The sequence below is a fragment of the Boeremia exigua genome (genome assembly GCF_020726555.1).
Source record: "Boeremia exigua strain MPI-SDFR-AT-0100 chromosome Unknown C7974scaffold_9, whole genome shotgun sequence".
NCBI classification, from domain to species: Eukaryota; Fungi; Ascomycota; class Dothideomycetes; order Pleosporales; family Didymellaceae; genus Boeremia; species Boeremia exigua.
This window is the reverse complement of record NW_025763526.1, coordinates 299,085-320,630: the sequence shown is the minus strand read 5'-3', so window position 1 is coordinate 320,630 and position 21,546 is coordinate 299,085. Positions and strand designations below refer to the sequence as shown.

At 54.0% G+C, this 21,546-nt stretch overlaps 7 protein-coding genes across 7 annotated transcripts; 1 reads left to right on the top strand and 6 right to left on the bottom strand.

The window, feature by feature from the left end:
* Positions 1-961: 961 nt before the first annotated feature.
* On the bottom strand, positions 962-2,796 carry C7974DRAFT_224750 (glycosyl transferase family 90-domain-containing protein). The gene is made up of 3 exons (XM_046137245.1): positions 2,181-2,796; positions 1,626-2,133; positions 962-1,576 (listed from the first exon to the last, which is right to left on the bottom strand). Exons 1-3 carry the CDS (start codon positions 2,682-2,684, stop codon positions 1,134-1,136), a joined length of 1,455 nt encoding a protein of 484 aa, XP_045994497.1. The 5' UTR covers positions 2,685-2,796; the 3' UTR covers positions 962-1,133.
* A 1,543-nt stretch (positions 2,797-4,339) lies between these two features.
* Positions 4,340-6,784, bottom strand: C7974DRAFT_316546 (uncharacterized protein; the record flags this gene model as incomplete). The annotated part of the gene is made up of 3 exons (XM_046138564.1): positions 4,340-4,876; positions 4,979-6,062; positions 6,132-6,784. Coding segments are annotated over 3 exons (2,274 nt in total), but the record flags the coding sequence as incomplete, so codon positions are not given.
* Positions 6,785-9,659: 2,875 nt separating this feature from the next.
* C7974DRAFT_224677 (Alpha/Beta hydrolase protein) lies at positions 9,660-11,514 on the bottom strand. Its single transcript, XM_046137243.1, has one exon. The coding sequence runs from the start codon at positions 11,231-11,233 to the stop codon at positions 9,740-9,742; it is 1,494 nt and encodes a 497-aa protein (XP_045994495.1). The 5' UTR covers positions 11,234-11,514; the 3' UTR covers positions 9,660-9,739.
* A 529-nt stretch (positions 11,515-12,043) lies between these two features.
* On the top strand, positions 12,044-12,531 carry C7974DRAFT_415261 (uncharacterized protein; the record flags this gene model as incomplete). Its single annotated transcript, XM_046143878.1, has 2 exons — positions 12,044-12,131; positions 12,185-12,531. 2 exons carry the CDS (start codon positions 12,044-12,046, stop codon positions 12,529-12,531), a joined length of 435 nt encoding a protein of 144 aa, XP_045994494.1.
* A 206-nt stretch (positions 12,532-12,737) lies between these two features.
* C7974DRAFT_224681 (uncharacterized protein) lies at positions 12,738-13,989 on the bottom strand. The gene is made up of 2 exons (XM_046137244.1): positions 13,182-13,989; positions 12,738-13,134 (listed from the first exon to the last, which is right to left on the bottom strand). Exons 1-2 carry the CDS (start codon positions 13,688-13,690, stop codon positions 13,026-13,028), a joined length of 618 nt encoding a protein of 205 aa, XP_045994493.1. The 5' UTR covers positions 13,691-13,989; the 3' UTR covers positions 12,738-13,025.
* Positions 13,990-17,531: 3,542 nt separating this feature from the next.
* On the bottom strand, positions 17,532-19,118 carry C7974DRAFT_224641 (uncharacterized protein). Its single transcript, XM_046137242.1, has 2 exons — positions 19,089-19,118; positions 17,532-18,993 (listed from the first exon to the last, which is right to left on the bottom strand). The coding sequence occupies exon 2, from the start codon at positions 18,625-18,627 to the stop codon at positions 17,635-17,637; it is 993 nt and encodes a 330-aa protein (XP_045994492.1). The 5' UTR covers positions 18,628-18,993; positions 19,089-19,118; the 3' UTR covers positions 17,532-17,634.
* A 1,343-nt stretch (positions 19,119-20,461) lies between these two features.
* On the bottom strand, positions 20,462-21,542 carry C7974DRAFT_473853 (uncharacterized protein; the record flags this gene model as incomplete). The annotated part of the gene is made up of 4 exons (XM_046146580.1): positions 21,058-21,542; positions 20,742-21,027; positions 20,546-20,691; positions 20,462-20,497 (listed from the first exon to the last, which is right to left on the bottom strand). The coding sequence occupies exons 1-4, from the start codon at positions 21,448-21,450 to the stop codon at positions 20,462-20,464; spliced, it is 861 nt and encodes a 286-aa protein (XP_045994491.1). The 5' UTR covers positions 21,451-21,542.
* Positions 21,543-21,546: the final 4 nt, after the last annotated feature.

The following is a 21,546-nucleotide window of genomic DNA, read 5'->3' as shown; positions in this document are numbered from 1 at the left end:
CAACTTTGCCCACTTCACTGTGCAACCCCCTTCAGCACACTATGCCCGCGTGACATCATCCCCTCATCACAAGCTCTTCCATTCCAATTCCTTCTTCGCGTCCCCAAGTGACTCCCCCGACTAAGCAAACAAGACCAAACTAACAGCCCCAGCTGCCTGCCCAGCTCCCCCCGGCCACGCCATACCCACGGATCACGCTGTTGGAGCTGAACCGACGAGAACTAATGAAGGACGAGGAGGTCGCTCTACTGTGGGTTCTGGAGCTCGGATTCACAGCGTGCACTCTACGTTGCTGGTGTATATGACGAATAGCCGATATGGAGTACTGTATGCAGACATATCTAGCCAGCCACCTATTCTCTTTACAGCTAAGAAGCTGCATAATTACCATTGAACAACTCCATTCCTACCTAGACAAGAAAACGTCGTGGCGAGCGTGTATCTCTCTTCCCTAACACCACAATCTACCAGGTACTTGACCAGACATGTACAGGTGCAGAACAGGCGTGACTGAACATGTAAACTGTTTTCGTATTTCGGACTCTCGTCCCGAGCACATGGGCTCTATTATATATACAATCCAACACTGCTCTCGTGATGCGTAAATGCCAACACCCTATCTTAAAACTTTCCTCCTTTACCGTGCGCTCTGTCTGGCACGTAACTTGCTCGAAATCTACCCTGCCCTATCTGATCTCCATCTCTCATCTTGGATTAAATCGCCTCTCCTCCTACTGTTTCCGTCTCTGTTTCTGTCCTGCGCTCCGTATGCAAAAGCCAAATCGCTAATGGGTATAAACGCTCCGTTCTCGCGCGGCGGATGTGCCCTTGCGCCAGGTCTAGACTGGGGTGGGGGGTTTTGTGGATACTAAGGAATGTCGTGGTGTGAATGAGCGTGTGTTTGTGTTTGTATTTATGTGTGGTCGTGGGTGAGGTGTATGTATGGGGGCAGAAGCAGGGGGGCTGCTTGTGCGCTGCAGGTACTGGCTCCGCGGTGGAGCCGTGTGATGTCGCTGCTGCTCGGTGTCCTGGGGCGCGCTCGCACGCTACATGCGCAGCGTATCGTGCTCGCCCGCGTCCTGTGGCGTCTGGACGGGGTCCTGGGCATACGGGTCCTTCGCTTGCCGGGCGAGTCATTGGCCACTTTTGGGCCACTCCATCTGTACGTGCGGCTCGTACAGCATGAAGGTCTCGTAGCGCTCTCCGCGCTTCTGCGTCCGCCGCATGTGCTCGCCTACTTCTACGCCTTGATACAGCACAGGCTCCCATGCCATGACGTCTTTCCAGCGCCGGATTAGTTTGCGCCAGTAGCAGGCTTCGGCGGCTTGTGTTAGGTAGCGCTCGCGGAAGACTTGCACGTTGTTGTCGGCGATGCGTTTGGCCTTCTCGGGGTGGTCAAGGAGGTCTTCCATGGCCGCAGCGAGGTCTGAGAAGTCGCGTTCGACTTCAACGAAGTTCTGATTCGAGCCGTTGCTGCGGAAGAGGTAGTGATAGTGTTGAATCCACTGCAGCTTATGCGAGACGATGACGGAGCGGCAGAGCTGGCGGTACTTGAGCGAGCCTGAGTAGCTGCGTCCTGTTGTAATGTTAGCTTAACTCCAATAGAAAGACTGTTTGAGACGCACCTTCGGCGTGTGCAATGAACATGTAGTTGCACTGATCGACCGGCCCAAGAAATTGCTCCTTGAAGTTCGGGTCCGTCCACTTCAGCTGCCCAACATCGCTCCACGGCTTCCCCTTCGCAGCGTCGAGGAGAGCTCTCCGCAGCTTGGGCGCAAACGTGATTTTGCCCCTCCAGACCAGCTTCTCGGTCTTCTGGTCCCACGGCTCAATGCTCTCACGCTGCACTGCTTCGTTGGCGACTTCGTCCAGCGTGCCTATCGAGGGCATGTCCCAGCTCCAGAAGCCAAAGTCGGGGATCAGCCAGAGATTGTGGTCCTGGGCGCGGCGGGCGAGCGACCACATGGGCTTCGTGGGCTGGGCAGGCAGGTCTTCTACAGAGAAGATGAATTCGATGTTGGGGATGTCCGAGTCGGTGGGCGCGGCGAGGATGGCGCGGTACATGGCGCTCAGCGAGGCGAGGGCCTTTTGGCGGTTGATGTTGTCGACGAGGAAGGTCTCGATGATGTAGAGCTACACATATCAGCACACGTCCGGCTCTGCACAGGCAGGGGGCTCACCTCGCGGTCGTAGATCATGGCGCGCACCATGCCCTTGGACAGGTCGAAGCTGGACAGGTCGGCCTCGGTGACCTTGCCCCAGCGCTTGCGCACCTTGACGGCGCGCTCAATGTCCTCGTACTGGCCGGGGAAGGCGCTGTCGCACTGGGCCTCGTCCAGGCCGTAGTTTTTGGCGTCGCGCTTGTAGTTGAACAGCCAGTTGGCGGCCTCCTCGGTCGCGTTCTGGCCCAGCACGACCTGGTTCGCGGCGCAGTCCAGACACGTGTCGCAGGCAAAGTTGGTGCTGAACTCGCACAGGCAGCGGCCGGCAGGCATGACCTCGCGCACCAGCGGCGGCAGGGTGGGCATCTCGGTGCGGGTGCCATAGAGGATGGAGCACACCAGCAGGAACAGCAGGGCGCACGAGGAGACGAAGAAGAAGGTCAGGACGTCGGAGCCGGCGCAGCGGCGGCGGTACATGCGCTTGTCCTTGCGCTCCTCGACGATCCACAGCTTCTCCATCATGGCCGCACGGAAGGACCGCGGCAGCAGAAAGCGAGGCAGGGCGGCGGCGAGCACGCGCGACAGGACCCGGGGCTCGGTCGTCGGAGGCGTGATGGTGGTATTAGACAGTTACGGCGGGCGACGGCGACATTGAAAGGGCAGGCGGCGGCACGGGGGGCAATGGCAGAGGCGCGCGAGGCAGCGGCGGAGCAGGCACGGCGGCGAAGAAGATGGACGTGAGCGGGGATGAGACGATCTGCTACAGCGGGCCCAGCATGGCCAAGTCACAAACAGCGCGCGCCAGTGGCATCAGGTGCGGGAGCGGAGAGCTGCGAGGCTGTGCGGAGGACGAGGGCTGGTTGTAAGGGGCACTGCGCCTTACTCAGAGCAGCCGCGGCCTGCGCTGCGCTGCGCTAACCCCGTCGCTGGCCGTCCAGTGTGCCCGGGCGGCTGGCTGCAGCGCTGCAGCGTCCACTGGTGCTGGCTGGTGCTGGCTGGTGTGCTGCCATGGGACTGCTGGCCTGCAGAGCGCGGTCGAGGGACGCGCGGCGCGGCACCACACCAGCTCTGTCTCCCACCAGGAACTGCCGCTGCCGCTGCCTCTGCGAACGGCCGCTGCGCTGCATCGTGCCTGCTGTGTACACAGTCCCTAGTATAGTACACACGCACGCTGCTGACAGTGCGAGGCGGAGTGCTTGCTGCTCGCTGCACGCTGCACGCCTGAGGATGCAATTCATAGCAGCACCCGCAGATCCAACGATCCAACGATCCAGCTCCCCAATCTCTTTCAGCCTCAACCCCGCCAGGGAAATTTGGGAAATTTGGCTCCCAAACCCCCGACGTCGACTCGCTGCTGCCCCGAGCCTAGCTGCACTAGCCTCTCCCACGCGCGGTATTGCACCACGCAAACCGGCTGCAAACCGGCTTTCCAGCCATGCGATTTTCGCGGTTGTTGCAGCATGGCCATGCCAAGTAGTATTGACCCGCAGCGCGGCGGCACAGTACGAGCCACTGCGCTCTGCAGTAGCAGATTTTGCACCATGCCATGCTGATCGCCAGCTCGTAGCCGCGCAACACTCACGATGCACCGCTGATCGCAGGAGCATCTGGTGTAGCGCCTCAACATGGTCGTCAACACGTGTGGCGCAACGGCCAATTCCATTGCACCATGACTTGTCGACGCTTATTTGCACTGATCATCGCCGGCAGCAGGGCGATGCACCGTGTTCCTGGTCATGCTATTCGTAGATTCATCGTGACATCGCTAGCTCAAGGCTCTCCAAACTCCCCGTAACATCGCTAGCTCCCAACGCAAGGCTCTCCAGCTCCCAAACACGAACCACTCTGCCAATGCTCACCCAAACAAACCCATGCTATGCTGTAGTGTGAAACACGCGACCAAAAGGGACCACCAGGCAGTCTGGAATGAAACAAAGAATCATGTCTAATTGAAAACAGTAATCGTTGGCTATATACAAAAAGTAGCCAGCAGCGAAAGAATAAAGCCACCGTAGCAATAAATATTTCGCAAGAAGTGAAGCTTGGGAGCCTGCCTTCAGTGGGCTGCTCTACCATGGTTGTGTGAAGAGCGACCAGCAAGTCTCGCACCGTGTGCGAGATCTCGTCAAGGGCCAATGCACTGCTTGGCGGCGCTCTTCTACACTCTATACTGTCGCTTATACCGACAGCACGTGCATGTTCGCCTGGTCTGGCGATGCCGGTACGTGGAAGGGGTTGAACGGTATTATCTTGCCCTTGTGGGCTGCCATTTGCAGACCAACGTCACGCATGCGCTCTGCACCTCGCCCAGGCGGTGGTGGACGTTTCTCTTTGGCGTTCTTGCGGTGCTGCTTTCTGTACAGCTGTTCCCTACGACGCTGCCTCTTCCGCTCAAGACCGACTTGGATGTCAATGGCACGACGGACAGGCAGGTCGTTGGTACTTCCCTGCTCATCATCATCGTCATACTCAAGAGGATTGTGGTGAGCTGTGATGGGAGTTCGGGGCAACGAGGCCGATACAGTCAGAGCTGGTCGCTCGCCGATCCCGCCGAACTTAATCGACATCTCAGAACGCTGTCTCGACGCCAGGATATTGGCAGATCCACGGCGAGATGGCGGCGGCGATCGGAGACGAACAGGAACTGGGGAGCGTGCCCTTACTGGCGATTTACCAAATAGCGTGCGAGGCGGTGGAGGTGACCGATGCACAGCCTTCTTGGTAGGAGGAGGTGGGGAGCGGTGGCCGGTCCTTGTGGGTGGAAGTGGTGAGCGATGTGCTGTACGCTTGGTCGGGGGAGGCGGCGATCGGTGCACACCACGCTTGGCTGGAGCAGGCGAGCGCAGCCGTTTTGGCGAGTGTGCGGGAGGAGAGCGTGGCTTCAAGGTATCCCTGCGACGTCCGCGTGGTACACCGTCGATAAGGTCCATTCGTCCGTGCATCATGAAATAGTTGTCGCTCTCGGAGGGGTTCTCAAGGTCGTCCACTTCGTCTTCCTCGTCATCATCTACCAGCTCAGGGTCTGACGCTGGGAAACTAGGATCGATGTCCTGAGGAGCCGGCTTGTGTTTCGCTGCTCGGCGACGTTCTATGTTCGAGATGTATGCCTCTTCAGCCGGCCTGTCCTCGTCGAGAGTTCCGCAAACGAAATCAGTGCTATCTGGCAGTCCGGGGCTTGGTACGCGTATGTTTACCGGCCTCGACCTCTTGCGCTTGACTTTCGGGGCTGATGGACCATCCGCACGTTCGCCCTGAAATCGCTCGAACATCTTCAATCCGTTCTTGCGGCTTTCCAGAGAGCCAATGGAGGATTCAGAGACAGTACGGTGGTTCTTAGGCCGGAGGTTTCCGATGTGATCGATGGATGTGGCTGCAGTCGAAGCCCCTGGTGCCCACCAGTCGTAATCGGATCCAGCGCCACTCTCGTCGTCTGAGACTGCGAAGCCTTCTTCGTCGTCGGTTTGGAAGCCTGCATCGGTGATATCGCTGTAGGCATCGCTGTCGTTGTCGTCATCTTCATCATCGCCATCGTCATCCTCGTCCGCTGCATCATCATCGTCGTCCTCGTCATCTTCCAGAGCCTCTTCTTCAACCTCTTCGACCAGTTGTCGGAGGTTGTTCTCGACTCTGAGAGTGTCCCCGACGGTGAGACGGCTACGATGGCACGTGACCTCCTGTGTCCACTCTTCGATCTCTTCTTCTGAGCTTGCAAACTCGTGGAAACGGTAGGCTTCAGTGCGGGCGAGTTCTGAATTCTGGCTCAGACGGCGGGTGCGGTCGACCATCGGAACCTTGCGAACGCTGATGGGAGAGTTGTTGCGCACCGTAGAGTCCGAGTCACGATGAGCTCTTGGTGATCGCTTTGGAGATGCGGGTATCTTGCGAGGTGGTGGTGCCGGGCTGGCGGCACGGCGAACAGTCTTTGGCTTTGTAGGCGTTTCTGCGGGACCTTTGGCAGAGCAAGCAAACTTGATAGTACGAGGACGCTTTGGCTCGTCATCAGACGTGGGCGCTGTGGGCTTAGCGCAGGCGAACTTGATAGTACAGGCGCGCTTGGTTGGCTCCTCGGCGGGCGGAGGTGTTGATGGCTTTGCAGGTGCTTCTACAGGCTTCTTCTCCTCCTTCTTGCCGCCACATGCAAACATAATGCATCTCTTCCGGCCCAATGTTGCCTCAACCCCCTGCTCACCAACAGGTGCTGTCGGTTTCGGCGCTGCCAACGTATCGTTGTCCTGGCCAACAAGAGTAATTCGCTGCTCGGACGGCTTTCTTGTGAAGGGTGGCAACATGTTATGGATCATCGTGGAGGGCAACGGCGGGCTGGGCGTGCAGGTCCTCGTTCCTGGGCTCGTGAAGCCTCCGTCGCTGGTCAGATCGGCGGTCGAAATTGTGCTGTTACTCCACGTTGAGATGCATGACAGGCCACGAGGCGGGTCCCGGTCGGAGTGCTCGTCAACGGGGGAGCTCGTGTTCGAAGCCGATTGCAACGCTGTAGTCAAGAGCGACGTCTTGCGGTCGATCGCTGGTTTCGAGATCTTCGCAAAGGAAGCTGTCGACGAGCTCTGGATTTGCAAGGGTGCTGGGCGCGGGGTACGCCCCTGTTCCGGTGGTTCATCGACGTCAGCCGGTACCCTCCTCGTCTGCGGCCGCGGTGGGCGGTGTTGCGCCGAGGGTGGTCTGGATGGCGCTCATTCCAGCAACGCCTCTTCTCCCAATATAGTCCTGCTCGTTCGCCATGGTTGCTGGTGTGTGGCGGTGTTATTATGTGCTTCTAAATGTTTGCAGAGCGCCGTCAAGAGACGCGCTTGCAGTGTCGTGTTTACGTCAATCGCAGCCGCGAGATCGATTATGTACGAGAAGAGTGGAGAGTCGTGACAGGGCAGGCTGGCGGCAGCGAATAGCGGCCGTGTAGTATATTACTGGTGTATGGATAGCGGTGGTGGTGAGGTGGGGCCCCAGAGGACGTGTTGTTATAATATGGAGAACATGGTAGAGGTACAGTGAAGGTTCGGTCCGAAGTAGAATGAAGTGGCAGCAGTGCTGAAGATCAGAGCTGTCAAAGTTGGGCAGTCGCACGTGGGGAGGGATACCCGGTGAAGATGATGTAGGATCTCCAGACACGCTGTGGCAACGGCGCCAGAACTCAGAAGGGCGGCGATCTGATAGGTGGGCGCGCTGAGCGACTGGCAGGCGACCGGGCAATTGCGGTGCTTGCGTCTGTCGCGTGGCGGAGTGTTTGGGGTGCTGGCAGCGACTGGGGTGCGCAGTGCAGTGCAGTGCCGTTGGCTGCTGCTGCGATGCCTTGCAAGTCCTGGGGAGAAGGGAGAAAAGGAATTTGATGTGCCGTGGTTGTTGGGGTATGCGCTAATTGTACACGGCGCTGTGCGTCCAATGCAACCTGAGCTTTTGCAGATTCTTTGGGACGGGCTGCACGAACGTCAAAGGGCGTCCAGGCTCGGCTCCAGGCAAATTCTTGCAAATTCACACAGACAAGACAGCGCTCAGCACGCGCGTGTTCTCGCCTGGCGTTCGCCGTGGCACGCAGGTTCCCGACGGGCGTGCTGACGGCGTCTTTCAGTCTCACCTCGACGCTGCTGGGCGTCTCCATGTTGCCATCATCGCTCTTTGTCAGCGCCGCTCAGCAGCGCCATCGTCACTCGTCGAATCACACTGCAAGCAGGTTTCCTTCTTTGACGCGCCGCCGGCTACCCACTCAAGTGCGCAATTGCTCATGCATCGGAACAGGACCCTGATTTACACTCGCCGACTCGAATCCCACGAAAAGATCCGTACAACCGCTGCAGACGAGCGAGACGACGCTAGTGAGGCCCGCAGTCTGCAGCAGTGCAGCACCCATGCATTGCTGTGCACCCCGAGCACGCATGCAGTGCATCGCTGATTGATGTCTTTGACACGCGAGCTTCGACAGTCTCAGCCGTCACCCTGTGTCTGCATAGGCCTCTGCACCTCACGTCCTCTTTGTGCCTCAAAGAAGCTTGCCTTGCTACCGTCCTTAAGGCTTGTCTGATGCTCTTCACCGCCGTTCACCGCCTTTCTCACCCTCCTTACTTTCACACATCCTGCGCGAGCCGTGGTCATCTGACGCCCGTTGCTCTGGGACAGCTCGCTAGTTGCGGGTTTCCCGTTTCATCAACCCACTCCCACATGCTTCGCTGCGCCATCGCCTGCAGCGTTTACGATCAGGGCCCGCTTCCTCCGCATTTCGTTGGCAGAGAAGCGACGACCCTTGCCTGCTTGCTGTCTTCGAAGCTCCAGAGTCCAGACTAGCTTATGCTCACCCGAGCATCTCGAGATGCCGTGTACCTTCCGGCCGTGATGTGTCTTTTAATTGACTGTGCAGTAGAACGACTGAATCCTGGGTCAACGGAACACCTTCCTGTGTCTAACTAAGTGAGGCGGGGTACCTCATCTGGCCGCGAGTTCGCTAACCACGAGCAGAACCCGGATGCAGGCCGAAGTGACTACCAGGCTATGACGGCAGTGGTCTTATCTATCTACTGGTCGTCATCCGACTGTCTGTACCTATGACGTCGTTCTGGCTGTAATCGTAATGGATGCAGTGATGCAGCACTCAGCAACTAGGAATCTAGCAGACTCCTGTCTCTTGATGTGCACTGTAGTCGCTACCCCACGCTTCACGTCCAAAGCATGAAACCTTACCTGACTTGGCAGGGTCTACAACTATGGCCCGAAGTGGCTGTTCTCCAACCTAAAATTAATTGCAAACAACCGTTGATCCTACTGAAATCCAGGGTACAAGCATCGAATGCTCAAACTTTGGCAAAGCCAAGCAATACTCATAACACCATGCTATCGTTCAATCCTTCAATCTACAGGCTGAACTATCCACATGTCACCTCCCATACACCACTGGTCACCGTCCCTCATGTTACATCTCCCTCACACTACACTCCCCACATCCATCACCAGACCCAAACCCGCACTGCCAAACAGCCCGTCGTCCCCACCGCGTCGCACAAACACAGCCAAGCATTCCCTCCCTATCGGCCAGCGCGCCCCGCTGCACAACCGTTTCCCCTTACACAGCGTCCGCAATGCACACAAGACCGCGAGCCATGACTCGCTCCGAGCCAACCACATAGCATTCAAGCAACACACGCGCACAGCCAAGCCTTCCCCTATCTGGTGCCAAGTCTGGGCATGCGACTCCGCGCAAGATGGTACGTCCGCGCGCTGTTGCACGGCCAAGTGTGGATGGGGACGGTGGATCTGCGAGCTATGCTAAGCTGTGTTGTCTGTGCGGACTTGTGCGTAGGTTTGTGGGAACACGCATTTCCGGGACCGTACCACTGTCGGAGTATTCCAAGGTTGGCATGCGGCTGGCGAAGGGTCCCGCTGCCGGTTGCTGCGAGGCAGTTGTGGCGAGCCTAGGCATTGAACGAGCGGAGACTCAGGTAGGGTACAGAATACAGTTTGTAGGACAAGTAGGACGAGGCCGTAGTGGCGCTACGGTTCTATCAAAACGCTATGCTCCAGCCAAACGCCGCTCAATGCGCTACAACGCCTCCGAAATGTGGATAGTACAGTCTTACGCCTCAGAACTGGTGGCTACCAGGTTGGCTGGGAATGCGGAGTGGCCGTAATTCCTGGTTGTTGTTGCCGAGTCTTTCATTAGGGATTGGCAGTTCCCGTCTCCATGCATCTTTCACAAACTGTAATGTACGCTCGAAGACTAGCTCCCTCTCATTTCTCTCGTGTTTCCCAACCGCTATGTCGGGGAACTGCGTCCAGCCGTGCCTGCACCCTGGAGCATGCCAGACCTCGAGACCACCGTTGGTGTCGACCTGTGGGTAGGGTTGCCCGCCTTTGACGCCGTCCCAGTCGTTTTCTCGTCCATCACCGAAGCGCACGTGTCCGTGCCATCCGCTGCAGTTCATCTTGTCTACCCAGACATCGCTCTGGACGGCAAGAGTATCCTTCTCAGGGAGCACGAGGAACATAGCAGCGTTTGTCTGTATGTTCTCAGGGTTGATCAGACCGGGACTGGCGCGAGGGTGGGCACGCAATTTCTTGGGAAGGTATGTGGGACCCATGATTGAGAAGAGACCCGGCATTCGCGGCTTCTCAGTGTGCTTGTCATCGCCCTTGAGCGCGTTCGGTAGAGGCTTCATGGGACGTTCATGGGGCAGAAGGCGTGCGTCTAGCGATGGGTAGAACAGTAGGAGAGGCAGGAATCTAGGTCGAGCTTGTGGTGCCGGCAATATGGTCGGCCAGGGCTGTAGGGGGTTGTCAAGTATCGTAGGTGCGCGGTTCCGTGGTAAAAGAGGTGACATTGTCGCAGCAGGCGATGGTCCAGGCGTAATCGAGTTTGAGCGCCCGGTATTAGCCTGTAGGAGTTCCATACACGGAGGAGCTGACACAGCCATGTTCAGTGCAATGTTGCCTCCCGCTGAGAAACCTGAGATACTGAGACGCTCTGGATCGAGAGTGATAGTTCTAACATGCTCCAGGTGAGGTGGCAGTGTTTTCTTCTTTTTCCGCTTCTCGTTCTTGCTGAGCGTATTCGTACGCATGATAGAGTAGTAACGTTGGATCTCCGTTCTGAGATATTTGCCGGCTTCTGTTATGCTATCTGTGTCCAGAATAGCGGACAACGCGTCTTCAGCGTCGTGTATAGCGGCTGGGAACTGGTGGAACGGCCCAATACGGTACGACACTGAGATTACGACTGCTCCTAGCTCACGCGACATCATAGAGGCGTAGGGTGCTTGCTCGAGGGGACTGCCCATGATGAAGCCTCCGCCGTGAAAGTCCAGCACCACCGGAACCCTCCATTCTCCTGTTTCTGTGCGCCGCCGATCTTCATTCTCCTCCAGGTCTACTGGTGCGGGCGGTACGAAGACATATAGCGTGATGACGTTGCCTTTCCGGCTCGGAAGGTTGACGAGGAAAGGATGCGGTCCCTTAGGTGAGGTGATGTGGAGGATCGATAGGGGTACGAATCGCGGAATCTGTACGAGTGCTGTTCTCCAGGCGACGTTGAAGGGCAGGCCGAAGAAGTAGCGCAGCGTATGCAGGTAGTCACTCATCGTTGCGGCGTAGCGAAGGTACTGCGACGAACGCGCATGGTGTTCAGGTGGGTGCGTGGCCCATGAGCATGTAGAAAGAGCTACAGCTTCTAGTTGTTTGGAGTCGCATTGACGCCATGTTCGGGGGCGCGGCTGTATGACGTAATTATCCAATGGTCCACTTCTTGCGGGAAACAACAACGAGCATTTGTATTTAGTCGCAAATCCGGGGTTGGACGGATGTGAAAGTCGAAGCCATCAAATTTTGGCTCCGCAATTTGCACGCTAGATCAGGAAGCTTCAGGCCAAGCTTCGATGGTGCTTGAGCCGGCTCCAACGACACACTAAACTCTGCCTATGACGTTTTACTTCGACTTCAACCGAAGTTCATGCCATCGAGCCTGTATGTTTGTACATAGCACTACCTGATGCCTCTACAACCCGATAAAGCAGTACTTCCACTTCCCGTCAGCGCAATGCTACGTGATTTCTTAGTACGGACTTGGGCCGTGATAGGAATGCCAAAATAGAAATGATACTAAGCGCTTCGGAGAACCCTGGTTTTCCAATGAAGCCGTTCAGATGTGTTCTGGCTTCGACTTCTCTGCTGCACAAACACAGCTCAGCTCGCGTATGCTGCTTAGTGGTGCTTACCGTGTCAGCTCGCTCCGGATCAAGAACCATCCGTCTTATTTTACACACTGTTATACATCTCTTTGGCTTAGGCTTTACCCCCTTGTCAAGCCGACGCACAACATGCTCAAAGCGCTCCGTCCAACATTTCCTCGATTGAAGGTACAGGCCACTTTCACATCGCGTACGTTCACGACGATGCCCTCACCGCACCCCGTGATCATGTGCGGCAAGACTGAAGCCATCGGCGCGGCGGTGATTGAAGACTTGAAACCTGAACTCGAAGGTATAACAGCTCGTCTACCTGGTATTTGCCTCCAAGACTGAGCCCCATTACAGTCGTCCAATTCGTCCAATCCATTGAAATCGGAAAGCAGCAGATCCCCGCCCTTCTCCGAGGGGAGAGCCCTGGGCCATCGGGCTCGATCCTGGGTACAAAGAACTTTGAAAAGAGTCCTGTCGCTGTCTTGCTCGGCGCGGCTTTCGATGACCAAGGTGTCAAGGAGTTGCGTGAAGCTGCCGCGGGGACGAAAGAGGTGCCTTGGCTTAGGCCTGATACGTCGAAACCCGCGCCGCCACTCGGGCCAGAGTATGGAAAGGCCATGGCAGCCAGAATCAAGGAGACGATCAAAACACTGGAGAGTGAGGGCAAGCTGGAAGGTAACGGAACAGTTGTATGGTTCTAATGCGAAGCAAAATGCCCCTATATTAGGCTATCATGCTTGCACATATGTACGCTTGTGAGACAGCCATGACCACTAAAGTGATATAGATTGATTTCTGCTGATGGCGTAACTTCTGCCTGCTGATATCACTTCGTGCTGTCTCGTAGGTGTCATTCCAACTCGAAACTGCCCGTGCATGCAAGGCTCCTTCGTCCGCCCCAGAATTTGTGCTCCGTATGACCATGCGATGCAGGTTGCATTCCTAGCTCTCCTTTCTCAGAGACCCACGCGAGGGTACACATGCCCGGATGCGCATGACGTGATGACAGGGGACCGCTTTTCGTAGAAGGTGCATTGAGTCGACTTTGGATCTAGACCATTATACCACGAGGAGACTATTTAATCTTGTCTGGACCTTGCTGTGCGCTACTCTGAGCGACTTCCAGTACGTCAGTAAGGGCAAGACCGAAGCCAGAGAGATTTGCTTGAGTATGTGCTGTCGTCTCCCGAGATCTTCACGTGAAGTTCGATGCTGCCAGGTTTGAAGATGCTGTTTTGGGGGATTTGGCCTTGAGCGGTTTCTCTTCCCCTTTCAATTTGATGACTCGGTTTGAAGATGAATATCTGTCCGCGTAAGTTATTGCCATTGTATTGAGATAAGAATGCCTCACCTTGTCCATAGATATTCTCCCGCAAGGTAAAGGCCAATGAAAAGCATGAACCAAGCAACCACTTGTGCCACGAAGTGATCCTCTGGCTCACGATCGTGAGAGTGAGAGCTCATTCGTCTGACTTCTTGGCCAAAGCCGCAGACCATCTTGTTCTGGCTAATCTCCGCCTCGCTCGATGATGACTGAGCATCACCAGCGCCCGTTGTCTGCAATATATCGGTCGGGAGCGGAATTGAGATAGCAAGTACCTTTGAGATGGTGGTTTTACTTGCGAATCGTACTGGGATTTCGAGCTGTGACGCGAGATTCTGTGCAGACATCCAGTCAAGGTCTCTCGACTCGAGAGTGTTACACGGCTTTGGCCGTTCGTTTGCGCTAAAGGTCAAGCATCGACACCGGATGTCCTCGAGGTGTTGCTCATGATGCTCAACTGCCGGCGCTGCGAAAGCAGAACCCACCTCGAGAGCTGCAACGAGAACGCTCAACTCCAGCAACATGCTGGACCTCATGACGCACTTTGCTTAACAGATGAGAGTGCAGAGTGAAAGGATGTCGCGATATGGTGAATATATGATGGCTTCAGCTTGTAGGGCTCGAATTGCGTCGATCTAGACCGGTCTTTGGCGTAGTGCGCCTCGTACCAAGGAAGTGTTCAGCGGATGAGCCAATTTCCCTCCAATGGGTACTTATGGTGCAGTGCGTGCCAAGTTGGTTTGCCTGAAAGAGAAGGCGGGGAGATAAAAGGATTCAAATGTTGTAGTACATAAGACGTTGTCAGGTCATGAGCAAGGAGTGAGTTAAAGGCCCTAGAGCGATCGTTTACACAAGCACGGTCCTGAGGGATTTCATATTGCTGCGGGCCTTAGCGGCGGAGCTTGTTGCGAATGAGCGAACTGGATAGAAGAACGCGCTAGTTGTGGCTGTTGGTGTGGCTTGTGAATTGAAGGATCAAGGAAGCGTCTTTTTTCTCAACAAACGCAAATCTATGCAGATCATTCGAATCCAAACCATATTCATGACTCTTTCAGTGGGATGCACTTGCAGCACTGGTAACTTGTAACACAGGATGGGGTCTGGGTGATTGTTCGTGTTTGAAACGGCAGCTGTCAGCAATACGAGTTCGGACCGCAAGCTGAATCTGTCATCCGTGGTGACTATCACCTAATGCATACCATACCGATTCTGCCTCACCTGCAACTCTATCCGAGCTCTGAATATGACCAGGACTAGGTTGAGAGTGGCAGAACTGTGAGAGAACCGACCTCTTTGTACCTAGGTACGAAGGATTTTTCACGTCTTCTTGTGAGATGCATCTGGTCGCAATCAATAACTCAATTGCTCAATGCGGGCTGTCTGGCATTTCCCGCATGAACTGAGCTGGCCAATTCAGGTTCAGATTGTGGCGCAGCTGGCGCGGACAGCCGAAAGTGGATGTTGCACCCACAGTCTAAGACTCTAAGCATCAACTCCCATGCGAGGAAGGGCCGTAGATCAACATCAGGCGATGTCCACAGAATTTGCCAGTGTCACCAGCTCTAAGCGAAGAAAGAGGAAATAGGCTTTGTCATTGAATGACAACGCCGTATCTCAGTGATACGTAGAGATTGGACAACATCTTCTTGAGGACAACGCCTTCGGGAACTTCGCACGTATGGCACAAAGCTAGCCAAGCTTTAGCCAAGCTTCGATCGGTGAACACTAGAAACCGTGCAGAGCCTCTTTGTGGCTCTAGCAGAAGCTTCATTCAGGAGCCGAAAGCTTATCAATGCAAGGTGGAGTCAGTTCGGCGTCAATGCGTCAAAAGTCGGCTGTGCGGCACTGCCTTGTACGACGCTACTCCCTGACAGCTCCGTAGAAGACCGCACACTTCCGAGTGTCTCCTTTAGACCCCAGCTCCGAAACCTAGAGACCTCTGTGGCCAGAATCACGTATACTCCAGAGCAAATCAGCAGTGGGATGAATGTCACCTGCTGATAGTAATACTTGGGATTTGCCATATCTATCACCAATGCAAAACTAGGTAAGCAAAATGACAGTAGGTATATGCTGTCTCACATAGTCATCTACCTTCTGCTTATTTAATACCTGCATCTTGATGGCGATGATTGGGTGTGTAGGAAAATTGTGATGCATCATCTAACGCATCGTATCATAATGTGCCAGGGTTAGCAAGCTCAAATCGACGAGAGCACGCTTACCAACTTTACAGATACTTAACCTGTAGCTATCATAATACCTAAATCTAGATTTTAGTTAAGATCTTCCTATTTTGTAGGTAAAAAAGTATTCTATAGAAATTTAAGTATTTCCCCTACTTAACTGTCGTGTGGTATACTTGGCTAATATTCTCAGTTCGCCGTTTATTCGTCAAAATAAGATCATTACAGCATAGGCCAGGCAGACCTGCCAAGGTTGTATGGACGTCGCCAATTGGTTCAGTATCGTATCCCTTTTTTCAAGACGCACTCATTCAGTGCAAGGATTCTAGCTTGCTTGAAGGTGAGACGAGGAAGTATCCGAGTCCGGTGCCACATAGGAAATTCTCCAGCCAAACGAAACAAGATATGAGATTTTATCTGAATTGCCGTGTGATGGACCCTTGCGCGCATTGTGGAGGAGAGTAAGCCCCTCTCTGTGCTCGGGATTCTTGTTTCTAGTGATTCACAGCATACAAACTATGATCCAGCACAATACCGCTTGGTTGTTGGGTCACACAGACTCATGCCGACCATGGTCCATTGTGAGGGGTTGCCAATACGTTGTCACCTCGACGATACGATGACGCTCAGATCGCGGCAGCTCATCAATCTAAAGTAGAGATCGAAACTGTGCCCATCGAAACCTTCAGTAGCTGCATGCTAGCAACCTGCTTACCGCATGCAGCGCTAGCATACGCTGCTCTCCTCTCACTGGCTGAAAAACGCGGAAAGATATTCCTTAGCCATCGACACTTCAAGTCTCCTTCTCTTTCTGGTAGTTTGGCTGGGCCGTTGGTCGGAGGCTCTCAAGTTTCAGGAAAAATGGTGGATAAGACCCTGAGCTTACCAACTTTATAGAATGCTCAACTTGTAGCTATCATAATACATTAAGCTAGAATCTGGTTAAGAGTCACCTACATTGTAGGTAAATAAGTAGTATACAGATTTTTTTGGTATTTCCCCTACTTCACTGTCGTTTGGCGTACTTGGCTTACATTCTCAGTTTGCCGTTTATTCTGCAACGTGAGAGGGAGGGCGTGAAGTCAGGCCATTTCAAAGGGGTCTCGTATACCTTATCGCACCTCGGCTGTCTCAGATGATCGCTTGCACAGCGAGCGAGTAAGGCGCGTTGACAAGGGTTCCTAAAAGTAGGTTTGGGGGACTGTGCGAAGACATTGAATAGGATAGTGATGTTTCAAATACTTACGCCGATAGGTCGCTTGCACACAAGTGCCGTAAGGATAGGCAGTCGCGATCTCGGGATGAGACTCGGTCTTGCTAAAACCTTAGTATCATCTACTTTACCACCTCCGAATTGATGTAAACGATCAAGAAAGCAATGGTATCGGCGAGGTTTCATGTACACGAATATCAGAAACAAAGCCACCTTAGTCCACTGGGACATGTAAGCAACCGTGACAAGCAACAAGCATGTGCGTGGTTTCGAGAAGTCATCGATAACTGGCAGGAGAACTTGCCCACTGTCATCTACACTTTTTGAATATTTCCTCTATAGGCATTGGATCATGCCTGCACAGCAAGGGCCTCGACTCGACCCCGCGCTGAGGTGTTGTTCGGCAAAGAGTTGTGACTGGCGGGAACCTGTTCCCCTGCGAACGACACCTTTTGAGAACTGCCGCTTCAGGAAACTATCTCGGGCGTCTGGCAGGCCGAGCTAGAGGATATAAGTGGACGCGTGCATATATAAGGGGCGCAAACGGGCCGCTGAAGCGCCATTATTTAATTGATGTAATTCTGGAACGACAAACGGTAATCCTGACATATGGTTCCCTAATTCGTCATTGCTTTAACTTCTACCAACAGTGTGTGACTTCTTCTCACAACAATTTCTGACAAATTACTATTCCAGTTTATTTTTGTAGATACCTAGCAGTTCAAATCATTGAATATCGACGAAGTGTAGCAATGAGTAGGGCGTTGTAGGATGGCAGCCGTAACGACAATACGTATTATGAGCATACATGACGTATGAGGCCAAGTAATGGTATGTACTTTGTAAGAGCATTCGGGTAACAAAAAGACCTTCATTCAGACTCCAGGCTATCGCCCGCACCACTGGCCCGTGCCGGTCTATCGATGGCAGTGTAAAAAATGTATGGGTATCTTGAACGCAAACATGGGTATAACGAAGGTTGTGCATGTGAATCTCCAAAGAAACCAGCTACTGCAACAGCACATGGGAGTTGAGTGAACAAGGCATGTGCAAAAAGAGGAAACGAACTCCCTTGTCCAAATCAACGTCGCGACCGCCGATGTCGTGTACTTGACCCTCCACGACCACCAGAAGCTTGTGAGCTACTGACGCAGTCCCAGTTGAAAGGCATCTGAGATGTGGGAATCGTCACGCCCTCGTACCTTCGAAGCCTCTCCCTTCGTGGAGGTGGTGACGGCTGCGAAAAGGCATCACGTCGTACCGTCTCGAGTGCTTGGTTGGTGGCCGCGAGAACAGCGAAGCGACGATCAGGCACCCGCCTAGCAGCCGTGTTTGGTGTTCTTGAGCGAGCGCTGCGAGTGGTAGGAGCTTGTTGGTCGTGTTGACGTGAACGGTGGTGACGCGACTGTGAGGGCGACGATGTTGTGACTGTGTCATGTTGCGCGGTTCTGTTTTGGCGACTGGACCGATGGCTGCGTGAAGGGGCGTTTAACGTCTGGTAGCTGCGTGTCTTCGGTGGCGAAGGCGCGAAGAATGACCAGCCTCTAGATGGTTCAGGGCGAAGACTCTTCTTGGATTTGGACTTCTTTGGAGGATCGCGCTTGGCCCCGCGACCTCGAAGTGTTGCCTGTGATGTGTGCTTTGGGTGTCGTTGACGCTGATGAGTGCTGCGATGAGGTCGAGGATTGAGCAGTGTTTCCTGTGAAGAATTGGTACTCTCAGTATGATACGCAGCTCCCGGATATACAGAGCGTTGCCACATTGCTGGCACTTGAACGTTCAGCGCTGGTCTCTGCTGCTCATAACCTTGATGCGTCTCTGGATAGTGCTGTTGCAACTGTGCTTCGACCTCAATTCTGCTTCTTCGCGATGAGCGTGGAGCTTCAGCATCAGCTGAGCGCCTCTTCCTCGACGAGTCCTTTGATCGACGCTTCTCTTGGACTTCCGCGACAACCGGTCTACCCTTGCCATGAAGCGCGCCATCCGCCGGCGCATCACGTCTTCTCTTTTCGTTGGAGGATGGCGACTTATACTTCGGCTTGCTTGAGAAACCGAAGTTGAAGCACCAACACATCGGTCCTAGTTTGCTTTGCGCCCGGCCTGTTGTTTTTGCTGATGTTGAAGATGCCAAAGGCTGTCGTATGCAAGGCTTTCCGGATTGGTAGCTGCCGAGACGATGCAAATGAGGGACGCAGCTACTTAAGGACGCGCATAATAACCCAATAGTAAATGCGACAGGAACTTGTTCGTTTCAAAGCAAGCGATTCTTGGAGAACTAGGCGCAAGAGAGAAGAAGAGGCTTGGGCAAGATGATCTCATGTGAAGACAAAGGCCTGGCAAGGTAGCACACCGCACCACTGTCGCGGCATGGAAGCCGTATTCCAATAAAGCACTTGACTGCATGCCAGAAGCTAGCCAAGAAGGATTCTGTCCGAAGTACCTGGTATCAACGAATTGCGCTCCAATCAGATCCAGGCTTGTCTGATGGTGTGCGAGAAAAAGACTGATTCGTAAGTTCACAAAAGGGTGGCTTACTGGGCCCCATGACACCTTCGAGTCGGGCAGCTGATCGACTCATCTTTCACACGGCAGCGGTCTGCTGCTTTTAATGTGGATGTAGGGCGCTCAAAAGGCCCACCAGGGCGGCGAGCGGCTCTTATATGGGTGCAGTGCTTCTTTTTGAGACGCTCCATGCCATTCATGTGCTGGTTCTGCGTGTACCTGCGTTTGCGACGTGGCACCTGTACAGCGCAGTGCGGGACGGCTCGCAAGTCGATCCTGGGCACGGTCATCGTCGGAGGTTCTTGTGTGATAGCGCACGTCTAGCTGCAGGTGAAGGCTATGATGCTGACCAGCTGACGTCGCTGGGTTGCTTATCGTTATCCGGTCGCTGGTGACGCCATTGGCTGCGTGGATCTTTGGCCCCATTGACGCCTCAGTGAGTCAACAAGGTCCATGTGCAATGTTTCGGTCCATATTTGGTGACCATGTCCACATTGGTCTTAAACTTGCTTGGTGTGGGCATATTCTTGATTGTTTCTCAGCGCGTCCAGCAGGTTCGAGGCTCGCCGTCTTCTTTCGGGAACACAATCACCCAGGCTTAGGCCAATCAACAGTCGACCAATCGTTCCGCGCGAGCTGTCCTTCGTCTCAACTGTCCCAGAGCACCTGCAGTAGAACCTGGCACTGCGAGACTACGCGAGTAATGGAGATGGCGCAAGCCTTCTGTCTTACAACGGCAAATGAAGCGGGCGAACTGGCTGGAACGCCTGTTCAACGCCTCAAAGTCATCAAAATGAGCGTAGACCATTTCCCATATCCATTGATCACTAAGCTTACTACCAATACTACCGGGTCCTCGCACTTCCTTCCGTATTTTGTGCGTCATTGCGGTTGAATGGAAAGATCTTGTTGGCGTTCCTCGGTCCGTATGTTTGCTCTCCCATGGCTAGTACTACTTCCGCAACCGGTTGCTGTGTTTGCCTGTTGCAAATTGCTTCCGTTCCCTGTGCATGTTCAAACTGTGGAGTGGTGGGGGCGATGTTTGTAGGCCCGATATCGCGATGTGCTAGATTTACTCCGTTAAAAACAGCATGTTGGTTTTGTATCTTGAGAGCCAATCGATGATGTGGTATTCGACTACAGAGCATGCGATGCGCTCACCGCTTCTCCTTGAGCTGTGACCCACACGGCCTTTTAACCTACTGTGTACTTTCTGGCCGTCTTTAGCATCTTCCTTGGTGGATCAAGACTCTCTGTAGATCTGCCTTCTTAGAGAGACAGTGGGTCATGTCTTTTGACTTCTTTGCCGTTACTGTGCCGCGAGAACGCACCGCGAGAACAAGACCCGGAGTCACATTTGACATCCTGGGTCTCTCTACTATGAGTCTAGGCGTGTTGTGGCTACGTCAGGTAATCTCTGTCTTCCTCGAGTCGCGATATACCTGCAGAGCGTTCTTTCAGATAAACAACAATTCGACGGCGACGCTCACCGTCATGGTGTACCGGCGGGCGTGAAACTTGTTCTCCTGGACATGCTTGGTGTAAAGTGCCGCTCTGCGTATCCACCAAACTTCGTTGTCACACTGGCTTTTCTGGATCCCCGGCGGATCACTCCCATCTTGTTCATCCGCGGCTTCTGCACAAGTTTGCAGAAGTCGGATCCTCACTGCTTTTTCAGATACTCACCCTTGGTGATGTGTGCATGCATACCCGGCTTCTTGCGAAGGCGGGGTTCACGGTTTGCTGCTCTAGCAAGTTCGGTGTCCGGAAAGTTCTTGTACTGCACAGGTGCCGGCTCATCACGAGAGCCCAAATAAGATGGAGCGACCCTATACCTACCCTGTGCCTGCGCATCATTGATGTACTCTGCAAACTGAGGATATTGCATCTTGTCGAAGTTCAGCTTCACGTGGCCCATCTTGTTCAGCTCGTAGTATCGCGCCCACTTCTTCTTCACCCAATCCTCCTTTGGCTACTCTTTTGATTTAGCCTCTTCCTCGACCTTTGCTAGCTTTGCCTTGCGCTTGTCAATCATGATGGCTTCCTTCTCTTTCTCCAGTCTCGGTGGGTGATTGAACGACTTGGCAAAGCTGGTGATTGGGCCGCCAGCTTCGATGTCTTTTAGGAGGTTTCCTATCAGATAAGGCATGATGGATGTTAGAGTAGCGGCCGAGTTGAATGTTGTAGTGGGTTTGAGACGGAGCGTCGTAGTTAGGTAGGTCGAGATAAGAATTAACTGGAGAGCCTGTGAAAGATACTTTCCATCTCGGCACGCACATAAGTGAAAGTCATCATTTACGAATACGATAGAACACCAGCGAAGAGGGCCACGGTTTCCCATGACATTCCATGGGTTCAAATCTACGTATTCGTTCCTTGTAAGTTGTGCATCCATTCAAGGACACAGATATGAGCTACGAAGCAGTATTTGGATATAGTTCATAGCCAAATGAATAGAAAAGTATTCGACACGAAGTCTGAACCAAGCGTA

Coding starts and splice junctions, on each gene's coding strand:
- C7974DRAFT_224681 (XM_046137244.1), bottom strand. CDS start 13,690: ATGAGGTCCAGCATGTTGCTGGAGTTGAGCGTTCTCGTTGCAGCTCTC. Junction 13,135..13,181: donor GGAGAATATCTATGGACAAG/GTGAGGCATTCT, acceptor TTACGCGGACAG/ATATTCATCTTCAAACCGAG.
- C7974DRAFT_224677 (XM_046137243.1), bottom strand. CDS start 11,233: ATGAGTGACTACCTGCATACGCTGCGCTACTTCTTCGGCCTGCCCTTC.
- C7974DRAFT_224641 (XM_046137242.1), bottom strand. CDS start 18,627: ATGTGTTGGTGCTTCAACTTCGGTTTCTCAAGCAAGCCGAAGTATAAG.
- C7974DRAFT_224750 (XM_046137245.1), bottom strand. CDS start 2,684: ATGATGGAGAAGCTGTGGATCGTCGAGGAGCGCAAGGACAAGCGCATG. Junction 2,134..2,180: donor CCATGATCTACGACCGCGAG/GTGAGCCCCCTG, acceptor TGATATGTGTAG/CTCTACATCATCGAGACCTT. Junction 1,577..1,625: donor GTTCATTGCACACGCCGAAG/GTGCGTCTCAAA, acceptor ACATTACAACAG/GACGCAGCTACTCAGGCTCG.